General features: G+C 56.2%; 1 protein-coding gene across 1 annotated transcript; it reads right to left on the reverse strand.

Moving 5' to 3' along the window:
- Window positions 1-627: 627 nt before the first annotated feature.
- On the reverse strand, window positions 628-19,387 carry RGP1 (RGP1 homolog, RAB6A GEF complex partner 1). The gene is made up of 9 exons (XM_083403113.1): window positions 19,139-19,387; window positions 12,948-13,084; window positions 12,424-12,507; window positions 11,650-11,799; window positions 11,411-11,557; window positions 9,978-10,105; window positions 9,674-9,851; window positions 2,179-8,979; window positions 628-2,131 (listed from the first exon to the last, which is right to left on the reverse strand). The coding sequence occupies exons 1-8, from the start codon at window positions 19,252-19,254 to the stop codon at window positions 8,750-8,752; spliced, it is 1,170 nt and encodes a 389-aa protein (XP_083259239.1). The 5' UTR covers window positions 19,255-19,387; the 3' UTR covers window positions 628-2,131; window positions 2,179-8,749.
- Between the last annotated feature and the right edge of the window lie 37 nt (window positions 19,388-19,424).

A 19,424-nucleotide genomic window follows, 5' to 3' on the forward strand; every position in this document is an offset into this window, starting at 1 on the left:
TTTTACCATTGTACTGTTGGGAGTGTATTAACCTATGTTCTCTGTGTGTGGTTTGGGAGCTGCACGGTCAGGGGAAAAACAATGCTGTCCAGGGTTGTAAAGACTGCGGAGAGAATAATTGGGTGCGCTCTTTCCACCTTGGATCAAATCTGCTTCCAGGTGCCATAAGAAAGCTGCAGAGATAGTGCAGGATAGTGCGCAGCCTGGAAACAATCTCTTTCAGCTTCTGCCTTCTGGAAGAAGGTACAGGGTTATAAAGACTAGGACCAACCGCCTGAGAAACAGTTTCTATCCAAATGCAATTTTGGTTTTAAATGCTGTGTAAGGCAGTCTCTATGGGAGTATAATGTACTTAATTATGGGGCATCAGAGTTTTTAGGGGGCTAACCAGGCTGGGACAGCTGGGATAGCAGGTGTGTTGGTTTTGAACATCTGATGTAGATTTTCTCAATTTTGTTGTTCTGTATGGGAAAATTACAATAACAATAATTATCATAATGTTGTAAACCTATTGGAAGCAAGTTGATGATTCATTAGAATCCTTTAATTAAGCAATCCAGTCTGGCTTGTTCCTGGTAGGTTTCCCCTTTTGTTTCCCTCTTAAAATAATAACAGAACAACACAACCTTCTTTAAAAGTAAGAATAGTGTTTTATTTACATTCAGTTCACAGCAGGAATCTGAAGGCAGGCTTTATCTTGTATGAGCTACATCTCAGACTTTCTGCTTGTGGGCTCCATCCTATGCGCTGGCTAAGAGCCAGGAGAGTCCCAGAGTCGGAGAGAGAGATGGTTGCGTGGGCAGCCCTTGATCTGGTCAGCCAGGGTCATCCCCATCGACCTGGTCACACACAAGAGGAGGACGCTCCAGAGTCACCTTCCCCTGGGTGTCCATTCCAGGCAACAGGAAAAGGTTGGACTTGACTGCTCTAGTAATAATACCCCCCCCCCACACACACACACTTCCCAGGGGCATCCCCTCTGCCAGGTGAGTGGCACTTTCCTGGAGCCCCCTCCCCGGCCGGGAAGGAGAGGCGCTCTCCCGGGACTCTTTCTGAGTCACCACACAGGAAGCACCACCATACGCTCATTTCCTCGCAGAGCCTGCAAAGCACCTGCCGGAGAGGATTTATGGGGTGCCAACCGCTCACCCCTCCTGACACGCGGAGGCGGCTATTTTCCTGCCTGGGCAGCCGGTGCCAGAGCCCCTGGCCCTGAACTCCCGGGGTCTTTCCTGTCACGTCCCACCATTCTCTGGAAGAGGGCAAAGGCCCCGGCCAGAGGGGCAAGGAGGGCACAGCCCTGGCAGAGGACCGGCTTCCATGCAGAGGGTCACAGGGAGCGGAAAGGGAATGGGCACGGCTGCCAGGCTGCTCTGCAAAGCACAGTGCGCTCACAAAGAGGGAGGCATCTCGGGCAGAGGAGAAATAGTTATACCAGGGAATTCTATGGCCTTTTAGAATTGGGGGGTTGATATTGGGGGTTGTTTTGTTACTATGGATGAAGGGTGGTATATGATGATGATGATGATGATCACCCCCTTATGCAGGAGGCAGTGAACCAACCTAGATGACTTTGTCGCGGTTCAACAGAAGATGGGACACATTCATAGAGGAGAGGGCTATTGGATAATAATAACTGTAACAGTAATAATTTATATGCCGCCCATCTGACTGGGTTTCCACAGCCACTGTGGATTCCAACAAATATAAAAGCATAATTAAAATTAAAAACCTCCCCGTACAGGGCTGCCTTCAGATGTCTCCCCAAAATTGTGTACTTCTTTATTTCCTTGACATCTGATGGGACGGCGTTCCACAGGGCGGGCGCCACCACCAAGAAGGCCCTCGGCACTGAACCTCAGTGTCTGGGCAGAATGATGGGGGTGGAGACGCTCCTTCAGGTCTACTGGACCCAAGCCTTTTAGGGCTGTAAAGTCAGCACCAACACTTGTGAAATTGCAATGCTTCGTTATGCTACACATCTTAAGGCTCCTTTGGAACTCATGGGGAACATTTTCAACATTGATGGAACAACCGCCAAGTTGTATCTTGTCAAATTTGTTTGCTGGTTCTTCAAATATTAAATAAAACATTTTTTTTAAAAAAAATTCATACCAATCCACTTTTGACTCTGGTGGCCAGTTTGACCAGAAGGCATATCAGGCCCCCCAAAATGACCAGAACCCGTCCCCCTAGGCTTTGAAAAGGGGCGCAACATGGGAGGCCTTTAGGCGGCTGGTAGCTCTGAGGCCGGCAGTGTTGAAATCCCAGGGGCTGCTGGAAACCGCAGGGTGAGAGGGCACCGCTGGCCCTCCGGTCTGGCCTGAGGACTTCTCAGAAGAGGCACCTGAGTGGCCACTGTGAGACTGGGGTGCAGGACGGGATGGGGACCCTTTGGCCTGATCCAGCAACCAAGCTCTCCCTGTGTTCTTGTTGTCTCATGAGACTCCCCCATTGCCTCTCAAGAGTTTGCCAAGCTGGACTCCTCACCCCACACTGCCTCTCAGGGAGCCCAAAAGCAGCAGCCTCAGGGGACAGTCAGAAAAGTCTTTGTGGCCTCAGTCTCTGTGGTCGCCTTTGGAGCCGCATGGCGCTTGCCTGCTCCCTTCCGGCCACCCTTGGCGGAGCTGGGGCCCACTTTGCAGAGGCCACCTTGCACATCCAAAAGCCATGCAACTTCCACCGCCCTTTCCATCTTTCTCATTTCCTCAGGGATGCTTCCTCTCACCTGGCGGGCTCCAACTCAGCTGCTGGGACCATCTCCCCCCGACTCGCTGCCCCAGCTGCCCCACAACTGCCCCAGGCAGAGCTGCCCCCCTGCCCTTCCCTCACACAAAGCAGCCAATGGGCAGCTCAATGCAATGGTGCCCCTCCAGCCCAGCAAAGGGCTCCTTCTCCAGCTGCTCCCACCCTCTGGGTCCCAATGGCCGCAGGAGGTCCAGGCCAGGCCGGGGGGGGGGGCAGCAAGAGATTGGTGCTCCTGGGAAGGCGGGAGCCTGGCCCAGCTGACTCCCCAGGGAGCTGCTGCTCCCAGCTGTTGGGGCGAGGAGAAGGGCACCCAGGGAGGCCTCCCCCCCCACTGGCCTGGGGGCAGAGTCTTGGGACTTTGCTCTTGGCCCAGGTGGGCCCTTGGAAGCCGCCCAGCCCAGCCCCAAAGCGAGCGGTTCTTGGAACCTGCTGGTGTTTGCAGAGAAAACACCCCGAGATGTTGGGCTCTGGAGCCAAGCCCCTTCCATGCCTAAAACAGCACTGGCAGTACTGCCTTGGCATGGGGATCTCCTGGCAGTGCCCGTTGCCAGCCGGAATCCTGCATCCTGTTTGCTTCCTGTGCGGCAGCTGCCAGCCTGGCCCTGGGGGTCGAACAGAGGTTTGCCCTCCTGCTGGCAGCTGCGATGCTCCCTTGCCCAGGATGCTGAACCCTCTCCCCTTGGTGGGTGCCAGGATGCCCACCCAGGCTACCTGCAGAGATTAGAGAGTGGCACATGGGACAGATGGGGCTGCAAGAGAGCTGGGGGGAGACTCCCCCCACTGCCTCCCTTTCTCCTGGCAGTTCAGATATGCCAGAGAGGGGCAGCCCTCAAGTCCTTCTGCAATAGTGCTATGGGGTAGGGAAGCCCACCTTGTCCTCTGGCATTAAAATCCCAATGGAGGGGGGCTGCCCCACACTCTTGCTGCCATTGTTGTGGCAGAGGCTTGGCCACTGGGATGTGCAGTGGAGTAAGGAGTCCAGGAGGGGCCTGGGTGATGCTATGGGGCAGAGAGATAGGGAGGAGGGGGGCAGGAAAGGTGGCAAGCGAGGAGAGGGCAGCCAGGGAGGGAAAGGGCGGGAAGAGAGGAGCCAAGAGGAAACCCAACAAAGTGACACAGAGCTGCCACGCTGCCCCCCCCCAAAAGGGCACAGCCAAGAAATTCAGGCCATAAAATCATAGTGTTGGAAAGGACCCCCAAAGGCCATCTAATCTAACCCCCTGCAATGCAGGAATCTCAGCTCAAGCATCCATGACAGGGGGCCATCCAAGCTCTGCTTCTAAACCTCCAGTGAAGGAGATGCCACCATCTCCTGAGGTCTCCTGAGGTCGTCTGTTCCACTGTCAAATGGCTGTTACTTCTCAAAAGGAACTGGAATGAGCCGCCAATTATTGTCATCAGGACAGAAGGGAAGCAGACAAGAGATTCTTCCTGAACCAAATATCTGCCAGTGCCGAATGTGGTGGCTACGAAGGGGGGCAGCATTGAGAGGCCTTTGCTGGCCCTCAGTTTGGTTCTGGGCTGGATTCCATGCACTGCCCCCCCAAAAAAACTATTATTTTATTTACTAAATTTGTATACCACCTTCATCAGATCACAGGGCAGTTCACAACATAAAAATACAAAATGAAAACACAAGATATGTAATAAAACAAAAGCAATATGGGCCAATGTCCTCCCTCCCATGCACATTTCAAAGGCTGCAGAACGTGAACCAGCCCAACGCCTGGCCCAAGAGAAAGGTTTTCTCCTGGCGCCTCAAGATTCATGCCCCTCTGTGCCCGTGGGTGCTGGCTTCCTCAGAGGTGATGTGCATCTGCATCCCATGCGCAGGAGGCTCAGAGGAGGAAGCGATGCTGCTGCAAATGGCAGGAGGGGGGGAGCGTGGCTCTTGCGCATGAATCCTGCTGGTGGTCTTCCCACGATGGGCATCTGGTTGGCCACTGGGAGAAGAGGATGCTGGGCGAGGTGGGCAATGGCCCTGATCCGGCTGCAGGCTCTCCTTGTGTCCCCGCCAGGAGGAGGGTGGCCTGGCTGGCTTCTTCCCCCGGTGGTGGAGGGGTCGCAGGAGAGTTACCTCGCTGCCCCGCAGGGCACCCCCTCTGGGGCTCCCAACTGGAGGCCTTCCCGGAGGGCATGAATCAGCTTTTCGCAGCTTGTTAAAAAATCCCCGTCCCACCTCTTGTTTTCGTGCCTCCGACCAGGAAATGAGCTTTGCCACTTTGCCAGGGAGTCAGCCGGAGGCCAGGCCCATAAAGCTCCCCTTTATAAGCACCTGTGGGGCAGACGTTCCGCAGGGAGACCGAGGCAGCAGGAGAGCAGCCTCCCCCAGAACCAGAGACCCACGAGAAGCCCCACCATGGCTGCGAAGGCGAGGCTGGGGGCAGCGGCGGCATTCTGGGCCCCCCTGAGGGGCTGCCTGCTCTTCGCGCTCCTGCTCCAGCTGCCAGGAGCAAGGGCCCTTTGCTACTTCCATGCGCAAGGTGAGGCGGCCGGGGGGGAAACAGGCGGGGGGCCAGGCGAGGGACAACAGAGAATTGTGGAGGTCACCCCAAAGGTCATCCAGTCCAGCCCCTCTGCAGTGCAGGAATCTCAACAAAAGCATCCGTGGCCGAGGGTCACCCAAGCTCTGCTCAAAAACCTCCAAGGAAGGAGAGTCCCCCGTCTGTTCCACTATCAAGCAGCTCTTGCCACCAGAAAGTTTCCCCTGATGTTGAGTGGGAATCCCCTTTCTGGTAATTTGGGTTCGAGTCCTACCATCTAGCGCAGGAGAAAACAATCTTGCTCCAGGTGACTGGCCTTGAGAGACTGGAAGATCAGGAACGGCCCTCAGGGGCCCTTGGGCTACGCAGCCTTGAGGCTACCCAGGGCTAGCACAAATCTTCAAATGTACAGAAATATTGCAAAGAAGTGGCCTCACTAGCAGGGTTTGAGTAGTAAGCCCTTACAATCAACAAAATCAAGGTAGAGAATGTATGGTGATAATTGAAAGAATCTAGAGGCAATTAGAGAACAATCAAGGTATAATAATGATAAGAATATAGTAACATTTTATTTTAATTTTAAGAAAGCTATATTAAAAGAAAATTAAACAAGTAGAAGAAGTAAATATGCAAGAAACCAGAAGAGGAAGTTGAGGGAAGTTGGGGGGGGGGTTGTATCTGGGGGTGTTGTCTTTTCTTTTTGTGAACAATGTTACAGTGATGAATATAAAAGCAGAGGTCAGGCGGCCGATTGTTAGGGCTCCTTCAGCCGAGAGGGATGGGCTGGATGATCCCTGGGTTTCCCTTGCCACCCTACAAGCCTGATTCTAGAGAGGCAGGAGGAGACTGGCGGGGGCCCAAGAGCACCCAGGGCTCCCAGCTTGGCCGGGATCTGGCTGAGAACGCAGCTGGCAGAGCCGAGGGCCAGATCCGGCGCCAGCCCTCCTTCCTGACCGCCCTCCCTCCTTCCTTCCAGCCCCCTGCCTCTACAAGGAGCAGCACTTTGGCCCCGGAGAGTCCTGGCAGGATGCCAACTGCTCCAAGTGCTTCTGCCTGGACCCCCTCGGCGTGGGCTGCTGTGACATGTGAGTTGGGCCAGGGGGGTGCATGTGGGCTGCAATGAGCAGGGAGGGGGCACGTGTCTGGGAGGGGAAACGCAAGGAGACCCCCCTCCCAAGTAGCAGCTCCCAGAGGGCAGCACACCTGGAAGCGGCCCGGGCAGGTGAGGCGCCTGGAAGAGGCCACCCAAGGGTGAAAATGGGGTCCTGGCCCCTGAGGCATCCTTGCTCCAGGCTCTCCTGGCATCGCGGCACCCGGGGCCAAGGCTGGGCAAAGGGGTCATTTCTGGGACACAGGAAAGAGTAGGGAGAGGCGAGCAAAAGTCAGGGATTGGGACCCGTGATGCTGTCTGAGCAGATTTGAGCCCGGGATGTGAGGAAAGGCAGAGTCTAGCAGCACATGAGACTCTTCAACTCGGGGCGAGAGATTTACCCCACAATGGGCAAAAGAAATTCTGCACTGAAGGGGGTTGGACTGGATGGCCCTCAGGGTCCCTTCTTTGAGGGGCTCACTGAGAAGCAACCCACCTGCCCAAGGAGGGGTGAAGTCTGACCCCCGTTTCTGAGTGGGGAGGGGGCCCGCCTGGCGCAGCCGCTTAGAGGGCCAGGGAGGGCAGTTCAAATCCTCTCCCGCTGGTCTCACTGGAGGAACAGAGCCAGCCCCAGGGCCCTCCCCCATGCCCAGCCTAGCAGGTGCAAAGTTGGGGGGGGGGAGACCTTCAGCTCCTTGCAGGGATGGCAGGATCAAGCCGAGGCGCAGTTGGGTGTCTGGGAGATGCCTCCTTCTCCTCCTCCTCCTCGCTCCCTGCCAAGTCGCCCCCCCCCCAGGACCCAGCCACACCCTATAAATCAGCCACAGGGCATTGTGGGGCCCAGAGTCCCCCCCACCCACATCAACCTCCCCAAGGAGGGGAGCCGCATGGCTGAAAGCAGGAGGATTGGGGCCTCCTCAGCACCCAGTAGCTGCAGGGAGCCTGGATCAGGCCCACAGTGCCATTGGGGGGGGAGTAGGCTGGGGGGGTGCTTTTGCTCTGAGAAGCTCAAGAGCCACTGGACTGGATGGGCCTGATCCGGCAGCCTCTCCCCATGTTCTTATTGCCCCCCTCCTCCTCCTCGCAGGATGCAGCCGCCGGTCGACTTCCCCGCCTGGTGCGAAGCGCGCTACGACTCCCGGGCCTGCAAGATCTCGCTGGTGCAGAAAGGCAGGCCGAGGCTGCCCTGCGTGAACAACCTGGAGCCCGGCTGGGGGTCAGGCCAGGCCCCTGAGCAGCAGCCCGGCAGCCGAGGGGGGGCCAAGGCCCGCCTGGGGAGGAAGAGCCTGGAAGCGAAGCGCTGAAGGGGGGGGGCGGGTGCAGAAGCAGCGCCAGAGGCACCCAGAGAGAAAGAAAGACAGAAAGAGGGTCTTGCTAGCCACCATCACCAGAGGACCCCCCCCCCCGCACCTGTAGAGCAAGAACTCCCCCAACCTCCCCCCCAGCTGTGCTTGCTGCCCACCCCTACCCGCTTCCCAGGGTGGGCACCTTGCCCCTTCCCTCCTCCAGATGCCAAGCGGGGAGGGTGCCAGCACCCGGCCCCTCTCCTGATCAGACACCTTTGCCATGAATTCCCCCAGAAATTGGGGTCTGGCTGGCTCCCCACCCCTGCAGATATTGGGCCGGCTTTTATCCCCAAATATATCCAAAATGGGGTGGGCAGGGGGTGTGGATGTCCTGGGCTGCTGCCCCCCATTTCCAGCTTCTTCTCCCTCCCCCCACCCCAGTCTGCTGGCTCCTCTGTTAAGCAGCCAAAGCCCCCCACCCCCAAAAAAACCCACTAAAGGGAACCACTAAAGAGAACTAGGGGTCCAGACCACTCTATGGGGGGGGGGTGCCATGAGGGAAGAGGGCTGGGCCTGACCCAGAGATGGGCGCGATCCGCAGCCAAAGCTCTTCCTTAGGGCGTAGAGAGGGCATGTCTGACTCTTCAAATAAACACCCCATGAAACAGCAGAAAGGCTCTGGTGCCGTGGATTTCTTGGGGGGGGGGGAGAGATGGGCAGGAGGGGAAGGGTCTCCCGTGGCCCCCACCCTCCTGGGCAAAGGATGGCGCCTGCAGAGTATGGGGGGGCAGCCATTGCAGCAGATTTTTATTAACCAACAGACACAAAGCACAGCATGGGGGAGATGAAGCTGGGAAGCCCCTCCAGCTTTTCACCACAGTGACCCCCCCATGGTTTGCAACAGCCCCCCCCCCCCACGACACTCTGGAAAAAAGGACAAGGGCAGGTTGGAGGCAGCGCCCCCTTCTCCATGGGAGAAATTCACACACCGGACGGGGAGTGGGGCAGGGAGAGGGAGGGAGCCCGGCTGAAGAGCCCCCCCCCCGCTTGCACCCCAGACCTTCCAGCCAAAGCCCCCCCCCCCCAATCAGGATCATGCCTCTCTGAGGCCACACGGAGCAACAGGACCCTCAGACCCGCCCTCAGATGGTGAGGGAGTTGGCGCCCGGGACCTGGGAGACGGAGGAGGCCAGAAGCGGGTTGGTGGGCAAGACCTTGATGGGGAGGTCCCAGCTGAAGGTGTCCACGTCCATCTGCTCCACCCCCGACCACCGGGAGGCTTCTTCCGAGGGGGGGCCCTCCGGGGGGGCCTGCCGCTGAGACGCCTCGCGGGACGTCACAAACTCAAAGTGCAGGCGCCACTTCAGGGACACTGCAAAGACGGGGGGGGGGGCATCAGCAGAGGCGCTCTGGGCTGCTCCCGCTGAATAACAGCCCCCCCCACTCATCCCCCACCCCACAGCAGCAGGGAGGTGTTGGGGGCCAGCAAGGACCCCCTTCTGTCAAACCAAGGGAAGGCAGAACACCTGGGGGGCTCCCTCTGTCAGTGGGTGAGAGCCAGCCAAGGGGCAGGGAGGAGGGGGGTGCCCATGGGTCAGGGGTGCCAAGAGAATGCCAGCTTGTGGCTGGTTGGGGGGGGGGGTCAAAGAGGTGCTTCCAGCAGCAGCTCCCTTTTTGTGACTCTTTTGTAGGTGGCCTTGGCTTAAGGACACAGGAACCAGCTTCAGAGCTGGCGTACTGACCTGCCCAGCTTTGCCCACTGGGCACTGACTGGCATCAGCTTTCTGCAGTTCAGGAGTGCCAGGAGAGTGCCAGCTTGTGGCTGGTACAGGGAGGGGGTCAAAGAGGTGCTTCCAGCATCAGCCCCCTCTGGCTTAGGGGCACAGGAACCAGCCTCAGAGCTGGCATACTGAACTGCCAAGCTTTGCCCCCTGGGCACTGACTGGCAGCAGCTCTCTGCAGTTTGGTGCAAAAGGTTGACCCACCCATGCCCCTTCTGCCTGCAAAGCAATCGGCCCCCCCCCAAGCTGCCCGGCCCCTCCCTCCCGGGAACTGGAAGGACTCACCGATGTTGGTGCTGAACCCCGGGGCAGAGCTGAGCGGGATGGGCAGGCTGAAGCTGGTGCGCGAGGTGTGCAGGCAGGACTCCTGGTGGCGGGCGTGGGTGCTGTAGGAGACGGGCTGCCCGCGCCGGTGCTGGAAGGCCTCCTGGATCCGCTCCTCCGTCTGCAGGCTCACCAGGTACTAGCGGGCAGAGAGCAGGGGGCAAGCCCAGAGGCCGGGTGAGTACCCGACTGGCACCCCACACCCTCGACTCGCCCACCCCCCATTTTGGCATCCTGGAGGGCACCCCCCCCCCGCGGGCCTCACCTGCAGGCATGGGATATCCCCCTCGGAGAAGTTGAAGGTGCCCACAATGTCCTCGCCAATCTTGTAGACGGCCTTGAAGATGCAGAAGGTGCCCACTTTGCCGCGGGAATTGCTGATGTTGTACAAGTCTGGGAGCAAAGGGGGGGACTTAGTCGGGGGGGGGAGAGAAAAAGGTGTGCCCCCACCTGGAATTGAACACGGCTGCGCTCCCCCCGCCCAGTGAAAACCAGCCTCTTGTGCGGCGACTGAATGAGGCACTGTGCCCCGTGGCATGAGGGGCACCTTAAGCCGGCTCCTTTCCTGCTGCTCCAAAGGGGAGGCCCAGACAAAAGGATGCAAGGTGCAAAGGAGATTCCAGCGAAATATCAGGAAGAACTTTCCATGTCTCCCTTGTAATAAGGGCCACCTGGCGACTAGACTTTCTGTTTTTGTGCCCATAACCTAAGTTCCAGGAGTCACATGCAGGGTGGATAAAAATCAATGACTTAAAAAATAATAATTTAAATTGGATTTTTTAAAAATTTAAATTGGATTTTTAAAATAAAATGCTTTCTGAGGAAAAGTCTTTCTAAATATAGCTTTCTATTTAAGTTATATTATAGTCCAAAAGCTATTGATCAGGAAATAAGGATTTGTTTTAAGTCTTTCATGTGTGCTAAAACTCACTCTAAGGTTTTTTTTTAAATTGTTTAACCACATCAGTTAACAAACATGGATACATATGCTATAATGTTATTGTTTTAGTTAAATAAACAGTTATTAAGGAAATTATTATTTTTCTCCTTCCAATAAAATACAGCAGGAAAGTTGTCCAATTATAAACAGTTAACTTATTAAACCTCACAATAATTTCATAATTATCTGTCTAGGTATTTCTAATAGTATAACCTAATCAGTAACTTTGTATATAAAAACTACTCTGAAAATTTATTATTCTGAAAAGGAAACCTTCATCTGGTTGTAAATATTATACCAGCAGGAATGAGTCTTTCTGTAAAAGAAGGATTGAAATCAAGTCTTCCTGACTAGTGATTGAAATCATGATTGAAATCAATTTGATTTAAATTGATATGATTTCATTCAAATCCCCCCTGGTCACATGGCAAATAGCTTTTCTTTCTTTCTTTTTTACCATTTCTCAACTTTATTTTCAGGGCAGGGGAGATTTTATTCCATTGTATTGAGCTTTGCTATGCTCATTTTCTCTTTGGGCTTTGAAGTAAGCAGACAGATCTTCAAAGATGCTGAGCATGTATCCAGCTCCACCGACAGGATCCTTCAACAGGGTCATTTCCCTCATTTGGGGAGGCCCTTAAATGACCACGTCTCATTGAGTTTATTCATGCTGCTCTTCCTATACTTCTTTTTTTGCCAAATGGCTTTCTCTCCCAGGGCATGGGGCAGGAGAGCCAGTGAACAGGGGGGCGACTTACGGAGGCTCCTTCTGGAGGTGGCCGCCATCAGCAGCTCGGTGGCCAAGTCGGCCAGCCGGGAATCCTTCTTGGCCCCCTCCTCCTCCTCCAGGAAGGGGTTGGAGGGGGCCACGGCCTCGTCCTGGGGGCACTGGTAGTCCTTCAGTCCTGCGGAGGGAGAGGCAGCATGAGCTGTTTTGCCGGGGGGGGTCAAGATGTCCTCCCCCCATCCGGTCTGCACACCCCCCCCCCGGCCTTACCATGCAGCACCAGCACCCGGAAGGGGACGCGAAGGAGCTTGATGGGCGAGTTGACCCTCTGGCAGCCGATGGTCAGCTTGTAGACGTACTTGACCGCCTGCCCCCGGAAGGAGGGGGGGCCGTCCACCGGCAGCGTCTCACAGTACGAGTCTGGGGAAAGGGGGCCGTGAGCCGTGGGTCGCACCACCAGGGGCTTCGCCTCCCATGGCTGGGTGGGACGGGGCAGCCAGCAGGAGTAGAAGCAGAGCAAATGAAAAAGCCTTGCGCTGTAGCGGGGTGGGATGGATGACCCACGGGGGTCCCTTTCAACTCTTATTCTTACTCCGAAAGGGCCCAGTTCACAGGGCAGGGTCCCCCAGGATCCTTGAGGAAGCCCCCCAACACCCTCGGCCTGAAAAGCGGGGGGCAGATCTGAGCAAGCTGGGGGGTGTCTTCCACATGCCCCTTCCCCACCTTTTTAGAGACTCTCAACCAGGCAGAGGCTGGGTTTTGCTTTGGGGGGCAGCAGGCAGGCTGGGGCGCAATGCAGGTTCAGGTGGGGCTGGGGCTGCCCTGGCCTCCCCCCAGGGCTCTCAGCCCCACTGCCTGGCTTGCCCTTCCAGATCATCTCTGGGCGGCAATGGAAGTGGGAAAGTGGGGCTGGCGTGTGGGGAGCCCAGAGCCCACCCCACAAGAGAGGTCATCCCTCGCCTCCGCCAGCCAAGCCTTGGGGCTCCCCAGCACCCCTCCCCTAGGGTGGGGGGCAAGGCAGACGGGGGAGAAGGGGCTACTCACAGGTTTTGGACTCTCCTGGATCCAGTCGCAAGTCACAGAAGAGGATCTTTGGGGGGGTGGACAGGATGCAGTGGCCCCGCTCCCCTGCAAGGCAAAAGAAGAAGAAGAAGAAGAAGAGTTTGGATTTGATATCCCGCCTTTCACTCCCTTTAAGGTGTCTCAAAGCGGCTAACATTCTCCTTTCCCTTCCTCCCCCACAACAAACACTCTGTGAGGTGAGTGGGGCTGAGAGACTTCAGAGAAGTGTGCCTGGCCCAAGGTCACCCAGCAGCTGCAGGTGGAGGAGCGGAGACGCGAACCCGGTTCCCCAGATTACGAGTCCACCGCTCTTAAGCACTACACCACACTGGCTCAAAAGGGGCCATGGGCACAGACTCACGGCCAGGACTACCCGTCGTCCCCCTGCCACCCTGGCAGGCTCTCCTGCCTTCTCCTACATTGCCACCGGCCCCCAAGTGACACTCCCCGCCCTGCCCCTCTTTCAGGCCAAGGAAGGAAGCTCTCCGGAAGGAGCTCAGGCTCACCTCTGTTGGGGACAAAAACCGTCTCGTTCTCGGCCTGGACGTCGTGCCGGCTGTCTTCCGAAGGGGGCAGCGCCACCCGGCTCTCGCTGGCGTGGAACTGGCAGTGGATCTGAGCACTGGCCCAGGCCAGCATTTCACTGGGGGGGGGGGAGAGAGGGGCAGTCCGTGAGGGAGACGGGGCAGAGAACCAGGGGAAGAAGGCCCATGAACGTGAGGAGAGCCTGCAGCTGGATCAGGCCCACCCAGTCCAGCCAGGTGCCTAGGATGGGAAACCCACAAAGAAGATTGGAGCAGAACAGCAACTCCCTCCCCTCCTGGATGCTTGAGCAGAGATTCCTGCATTGCAGGGGGCTGGACTAGATGGCCCTCGGGGGACCCTTTCTACTCTACGATTCCAGGAGTCTACGGTTTGGTTTCCACCATCTGGGATTCAGAAGCGTTGCTGCCTCTAACAAGAGAGGCAGCGCACAGCCGTTCTGACTAGGAGACATCGATGGCCCTCTCCTCCGTGATGAGAGAGGGCAAACGCAGCCTGAAAGACGTCCCAGCTCAGGGGTGCGTGTGTGTTTCCCCCATTCCGTCCCATCAGTGCTTTCAGATTTTCCAGAAAGGTGCCACCTGCTCTCAGTGGCGAAGCTGCATGCTCTGGCACCTGAAAAAGGCTTGCAAGCTGGAACCCCACGCTTTCCAGACCCCTTGGGGGTAGAGGACCCCCCAGACCATGTTCCTGTGGTGTCTGGAGGAACCCCAGCCCCTCTTCCTCCCTTCCCAGCGCCACACACCAGGTAGGAAAACAACACAAACCTTGTGATGAGGAACCTAACTATCTAGATCACCCCCTGGCCGCTGCTTTTGTTGCCACACCACTCACAAAAGCCACAAAGGGTCTGAGGCCACAAAATGCCCCTCAGGAATAAATGGGGCTCAAGCCAGGAGTGGAGGTGACCGGCTGGCCCGGGGGGGGGGGAAGAGGAAATATGCCCTGGCAGGGCTCTGGGAATATTTTTGGGGAGCCTTGAGGGGATGATCCCAGCAGCATGCTTGGAAAACAATGCTCCAAAAATTCCTGATGGTGGAGGACAAGATCACTTGGCACGCCAGCCCCTCTGTCTAACACTTTCCGGGACTTCTACTATTTATTAACAAAAGAAAGTGCAAATTTGACCAATAACCCAAAGAATCAAGACTCCAAACCATAAAACGTCACAGCCCAGAAGAGCATAAGTACAAAAACAGAGGACAGCTCCAAAGGGATAATAAAGTATTAACTCATACAAGGGTCCCCTTTACAATTTGTTATAAAAATGAGAGTATTCTCTGGCTGTAAAGCTGCACCGTTATTCAGATTAAAGGTTCAATATGGTCTTAAATGAGCCAGAAATTAGCTTCTACAGGTGGCAATGGGTGACTTGTGTGCCTCAATTTTTGTATGGAAAATAAAGGCATATTAAAAACCAGTCATTCAAGCTGCACCCTTTTCAAGAAGGGCAACTTGCCAAACCCTGGAATGCCAGCAATTGAAATTATCAAGATTAAAGGTATTCCAGGATTCGAAAACACAGCCCTGGGCTGCAGTAAAGAGGTGAAAAGTTATTTCCTTTTCATGTCTTGTTCTGTTTCCTTCCACATAGAGGCTCAAAGATGGGAGCGCTTTCACAGAAACGTTCGGCAGCGCAGGAGACAGGAAGGAAGCTTGTGGCACCCCAGAGTGAGCCGAGAGCCACGAAACTGCTCTGCCAGGCGACTATGGGTTGCAGCGCTCACCAGGCAGCCCCAGAGCCCCCCTGGCACTGCGCCAAGCTGGTCCCAGCCGCTGAGAGGTCCAGGAGAACCGGGGGGGGGTGTCCCCTTTCCACTGTCCATCTCCCAGCACAAGTCACCCACCAGGGAGACCACGGTTGGGAGACCAGAGAAGCGGACATGGAGCAATGGATCCAAACTACAAGAAAGAAGATTCCACCTAAACATTAGGAAGAACTTCCTGACAGTAAGAGCTGTTTGACAGTGGAATTTGCTGCCAAGGAGTGTGGTGGAGTCTCCTTCTTTGGAGGTCTTTAAGCAGAGGCTTGACAACCATACGTCAGGAGTGCTCTGATGGTGTTTCCTGCTTGGCAGGGGGTTGGACTCGATGGCCCTTGTGGTCTCTTCCAACTCTATGATTCTATGATTCTATGATTCCACCTCACAGCCTGCCTTGAAACCATCAGCACCTGGTTCCTCACCTGGGGGTGCGCCTGGAGCCCCCCCCCCCTCACAAAGGAGGCTCCAGCAGAGGCAGAAACGGGGAGTGTCTGGCCTGGGGTGCCAGCCATGGCCTCTCACCGAAAATGGGCCTGGCCATAGGCACCAGGCTAAGTGGAAGGAGAGGCTGGCAGATATTGGAGACCATGGACCAGAAACTCCAAAAGTCTGCTTCTCCTCCCTCCCACACGCTGCCAGTGACTCCCCCCATGGCCACTGGGGGTCCTTGTCTTGCTGCCATGAGCTGCTTTTTAATTACTTTGCCATCAGCCACTCTGAAGGTCTTTCTGACTAAAAGATCAGAATAAAAACACCGTAAATAAAACAACCATTTCTGCATCAAAGGGAAGTGGGGGAAAGGCGGGGGTCCCGAGAGGCCGCCGAAGGAGGGTTTTGCAATGCCACACCAAGCCAGAACTGCCCCCGGGAAGGCAGACCCACTTGGCTGGCACAGCTGCTCCCTTTGGGGTGGCCAGGATGCGCCCCGGGAGATTGACAGAAGCAAAGAGGGTCTGGGCCAGCCCTTCCCCCACTTGGCTGCCCCCCCCCCCAGGCTCCAGGAGATGGCTGCCCGGTTCATGCCGGCTCCAGATGATTGGGAGGAGAAAAACCAGCAGGAGCACGTGAGAGCAGCCCAGTCAGATGGGGGGCTAATTACTGTTATTATTCTACTGTGCACCAAACCCAACCTGCTGCCCTCCCGTGCTGGACATCTCCTTTCTGCACCACACAGACTTTACAGACACAGAGTTGGGAGGGATCCCAGGGGTCATCTAGTCCAACCCCCTGTGATGCAGGAGTGGCAACCACAAAGTCCATCAACAGCCTGCCCAGGCCAGCCGGCTGAAAAACAAATACCCGCCTGAGGACTTGGGCACCTCAAGCAAAGTGCCCAAACAGGTCAAGCCAGTTTCACCGCATGACCAGGCAGGCCGGAGTGAAGAAGCATCTCTGGCAGGATCTGGCAGGTGACAAGGAAGGCAGCCATCGCAGGTCAGGGCCTGAGGCCAAAAGCGGGAGGGGAGGGCTGCCAATCCAGCTGGCACGCAGAGGCTGGGCTCCACCAAACACCCACGGAGCGCCTTTCTGAGGAGACCAGCATCTTCCCGGGCAGGCCGGCTGGGCGAAGGCCACCCAAAGGAAGCCTGTAGGACCCCCTCCTCCTGAGGGAGCCCCGGCCACAGTGCTGAGGGGCTGCAAGCCCCCCTCTGCCCGCTGCTGCCTCTGCCACCCTCAGCAGCATGGGCATGGAGCAAGCACAATGGCAACCTCAAAGGCCTGTGGCAATGCAAGAAAATGGAGCCCAGGCTGGCACAGCCAGTGGAGGGGGGGAAAGGGGCCGGCAGCATCTTGGCTGCTCTGCACTGGGCAGGGAAGCCTTAATGGATCTCTGTGTACTCTCAGGACTTCTCTGTACAGGACTGTCCTTCCTCAAGTCCTTAACTGCTCCCAGGTTCACCTGTGACTCCTCAATTGCTACATAAAACATTGCATCAGTTGCTGGGGCAGCCTCAAGAACAGCCTCCCTCTCTCGATTCCGGTAGGTAGCCGTCTTGGTCTGAAGCAGTCAAAATAAATTGAAAAATTGTCCAGTAGCACCTTCGAGACCAACTAAGTTTGTTCTGGCTATAATCTTTCGTGTGCATCTCCTGAAGTGTGCATGCACACGAAAGCTTAGACCCAGAAGAAACTTAGTTGGTCTCTAAGGTGCTACTAGACAATTTCCTAATGTTTATTTATTTAGCCTCCCTCTCGCACAAGAGGCAGCGCCAACCCTGCGGAGGAGGCCTGGCGCCAGGCTCAGGAAAAGAGCCCGAGGCCACAGAGCACAAAGGCCGCTGCTCCCCAGCCCTGCCGCAGAGTCCGTTGGCCACGCGGCTCCCAAACAGCCGCTGTGAGGGGCAAGGAGCCTCCCTGGACCTCAGCGCATCCGGTCAGTGAGCCAAGGCCTAGCGAGACCCCCAACTCCCTGCCTGGCCAGACTTGACTCACTGCTCTCCCCCACTGATCCCATCCTTTAAATAAATAGACCCCTGTACTGGATCTGTCCAGTCCAGCCTCCAGTGCTCCAAGCAGCCGGAGCTCACAGTGCCTCTTCTGGGAAGCCCCAAGGAGGATATCAGCCCCTGCTTTCAAGGGGGTCTCAACACTCCCCACAAACGCTCCTAACTAGCATCAGAAGACAGGCCTACCCTTTCGGGGAAATGTGGTGGCTGAGCAGTGGTGAGGCCTGGCGGGTAGACCTGCCCACTAAGAAACTTGCCCTGCAGAGGGCTGGACTAGAGGACCTCTCTGATCCACCCTTCCTCAGTGAGTCAGCCCAGCATCCAGGTTGCTCTTTCAACCCACAGGGAGCCTCCCACCCCCCAGCAAGCCCTTTATGAATGGCACTGCTGATGCAATCAACTCTGCACCCCCCCTCCCCCAAAAATGCCAACCCGGCAACACTGGACATGCCCTGCCCTAAACCGGGATACCTACGCTGGATTTCCTTGCAAGGCTGGCGTAATCCACACTCGCTCAGCCACAGCCCTGCAATGATGGGACTTGATCTGCACTGGCAGAGAATTTTTTAAAATGTTTACAATCTCAGAAAAACATTCCTTTGGGGTGAAATAAGCTCAGAGTTTAAAAGAGTGTGAACTGAATTGGTTTCTGTTTCTGAATTTACACTCAGTCCCGGCCCTCTCCAAACTGCATTGCTATTTCTCCAGCAGAAAATTACAAGTTCCTTCTCTAGAGAATGGGCGTTTCACACTCATCTTCTCTTTGCCTAATTGGCTGGATCCACCTTCCTGAATGACAATCATTGAGGCGGCTTCATCCATTGGCTAGAAGCCCATCAACCAGGAAGAAGCAAACGCTTCACAAAACAGGAGCCCTTTGGCCTCGGTGGGAAGCCGCCTGCAAAACTCCTCTTGTTTGAGGCGCGTTGTGCAGCAGGGAATTTCGCGTGAGCAGCTTCTCTGGGTGCAAAGATTTCAGATTTAAACTGCAGAATGGAAGGAAAGGACCTTTTTCTGCCTCCCCACTTCCAGCTACTCTCCGAAGACCGGAGAAGAGACCCTCTTAAGAATATTAGGGGGGTGGGCAGGGCCAGATTTAGGTTTGATGAGGCCCTAAACTCCTGAAGGTAATGGGGCCCTTTTTATGCCCAGCTGTCCTTTGTGTTGAATATATGCTAGATGGTCATTTATGGACCTCATAGGTATCTTCAGCCATTTGCACATGTTGCCTTGCAACCAGTCCATGCAGAATGTCGGCACCCTATATATAGAAAGGAGCAAACTGGTGATATTTCAGGGAGCAGGCGAGCAGGCAGGGCTCATTGCTTACATCATAGGAGCCTACACAACACAAAACACAGTTGCTGTTTGCAGGTTTTATTCTATTTTTTATATCTTATATTTTGGAAATGTACATCCAGGTTTTTTTGCTTGAATTTTTTTGGGGGTGCCTAAGAGAGTGGGGCCCTAAGCTAGAGCTCGTTTAGCTTATATGTAATTCCGGCGCTGGGGGAAGGCCTAGACCAGGCTTCTTCAACCCCGGCCCTCCAGATGTTTTGAGACTACAATTCCCATCATCCCTGACCACTGGCCCTGTTGCTAGGGATCCTGGGAGTTGTAGGCCAAAAACAACTGGAGGGCCGAGGTTGAAGAAGAAGCCTGGACTAGACCATGTGAAAAAAGAAGATAATAGTTTAGCTGCAGTTCCTTCATTTTCTGCTTATAAAAAAGCGCCCCTAGACATCCCGTTGTTGCGCCCAGGACCTCAGGTTAAGGCGCCCTTCAGCTCCTGGCTTGCCCATCTCAGCTGCTTTGCGCGTTTCTCGTGCAAAAGGCTGAAGCCACGCAGAAATGCACGCGCTCGCGTTCCGACGTTCCCGGCCCCCGCAGCCTCCTCCTCCTCCTCCCCGGCGGCCCTCGGCCCTCCCTCCCGCCGGGCTCTACCTGGAGGCGGACGTGGCGTCGGGCGGCAGCGGGTTGCGCAGCGTGACCAGGCACTCGAGGGGCTCCCCGGCCAGGAAGACCGCCCCGCGGAGCAGCGCCGCCGACACCTCGATCATGGCCGGCGAGGGACCCAGGCGTCCGGGAGGGGAGAGCGCCACGGGGACCTGCGCGGCTCCCACCGAGGCCCCGCTCGGCTGTCCTCGGAAGCGCCCGCCCGGAGGCCCCGCCCACCCTGCCTGCTTTCGGCGCAGCTCGGCTCCTTCCGCTCCCGCGATCCCCGCCCCCG

This window comes from Podarcis tiliguerta, assembly GCF_965153285.1.
Source record: "Podarcis tiliguerta genome assembly, chromosome: 11".
NCBI classification, from domain to species: Eukaryota; Metazoa; Chordata; class Lepidosauria; order Squamata; family Lacertidae; genus Podarcis; species Podarcis tiliguerta.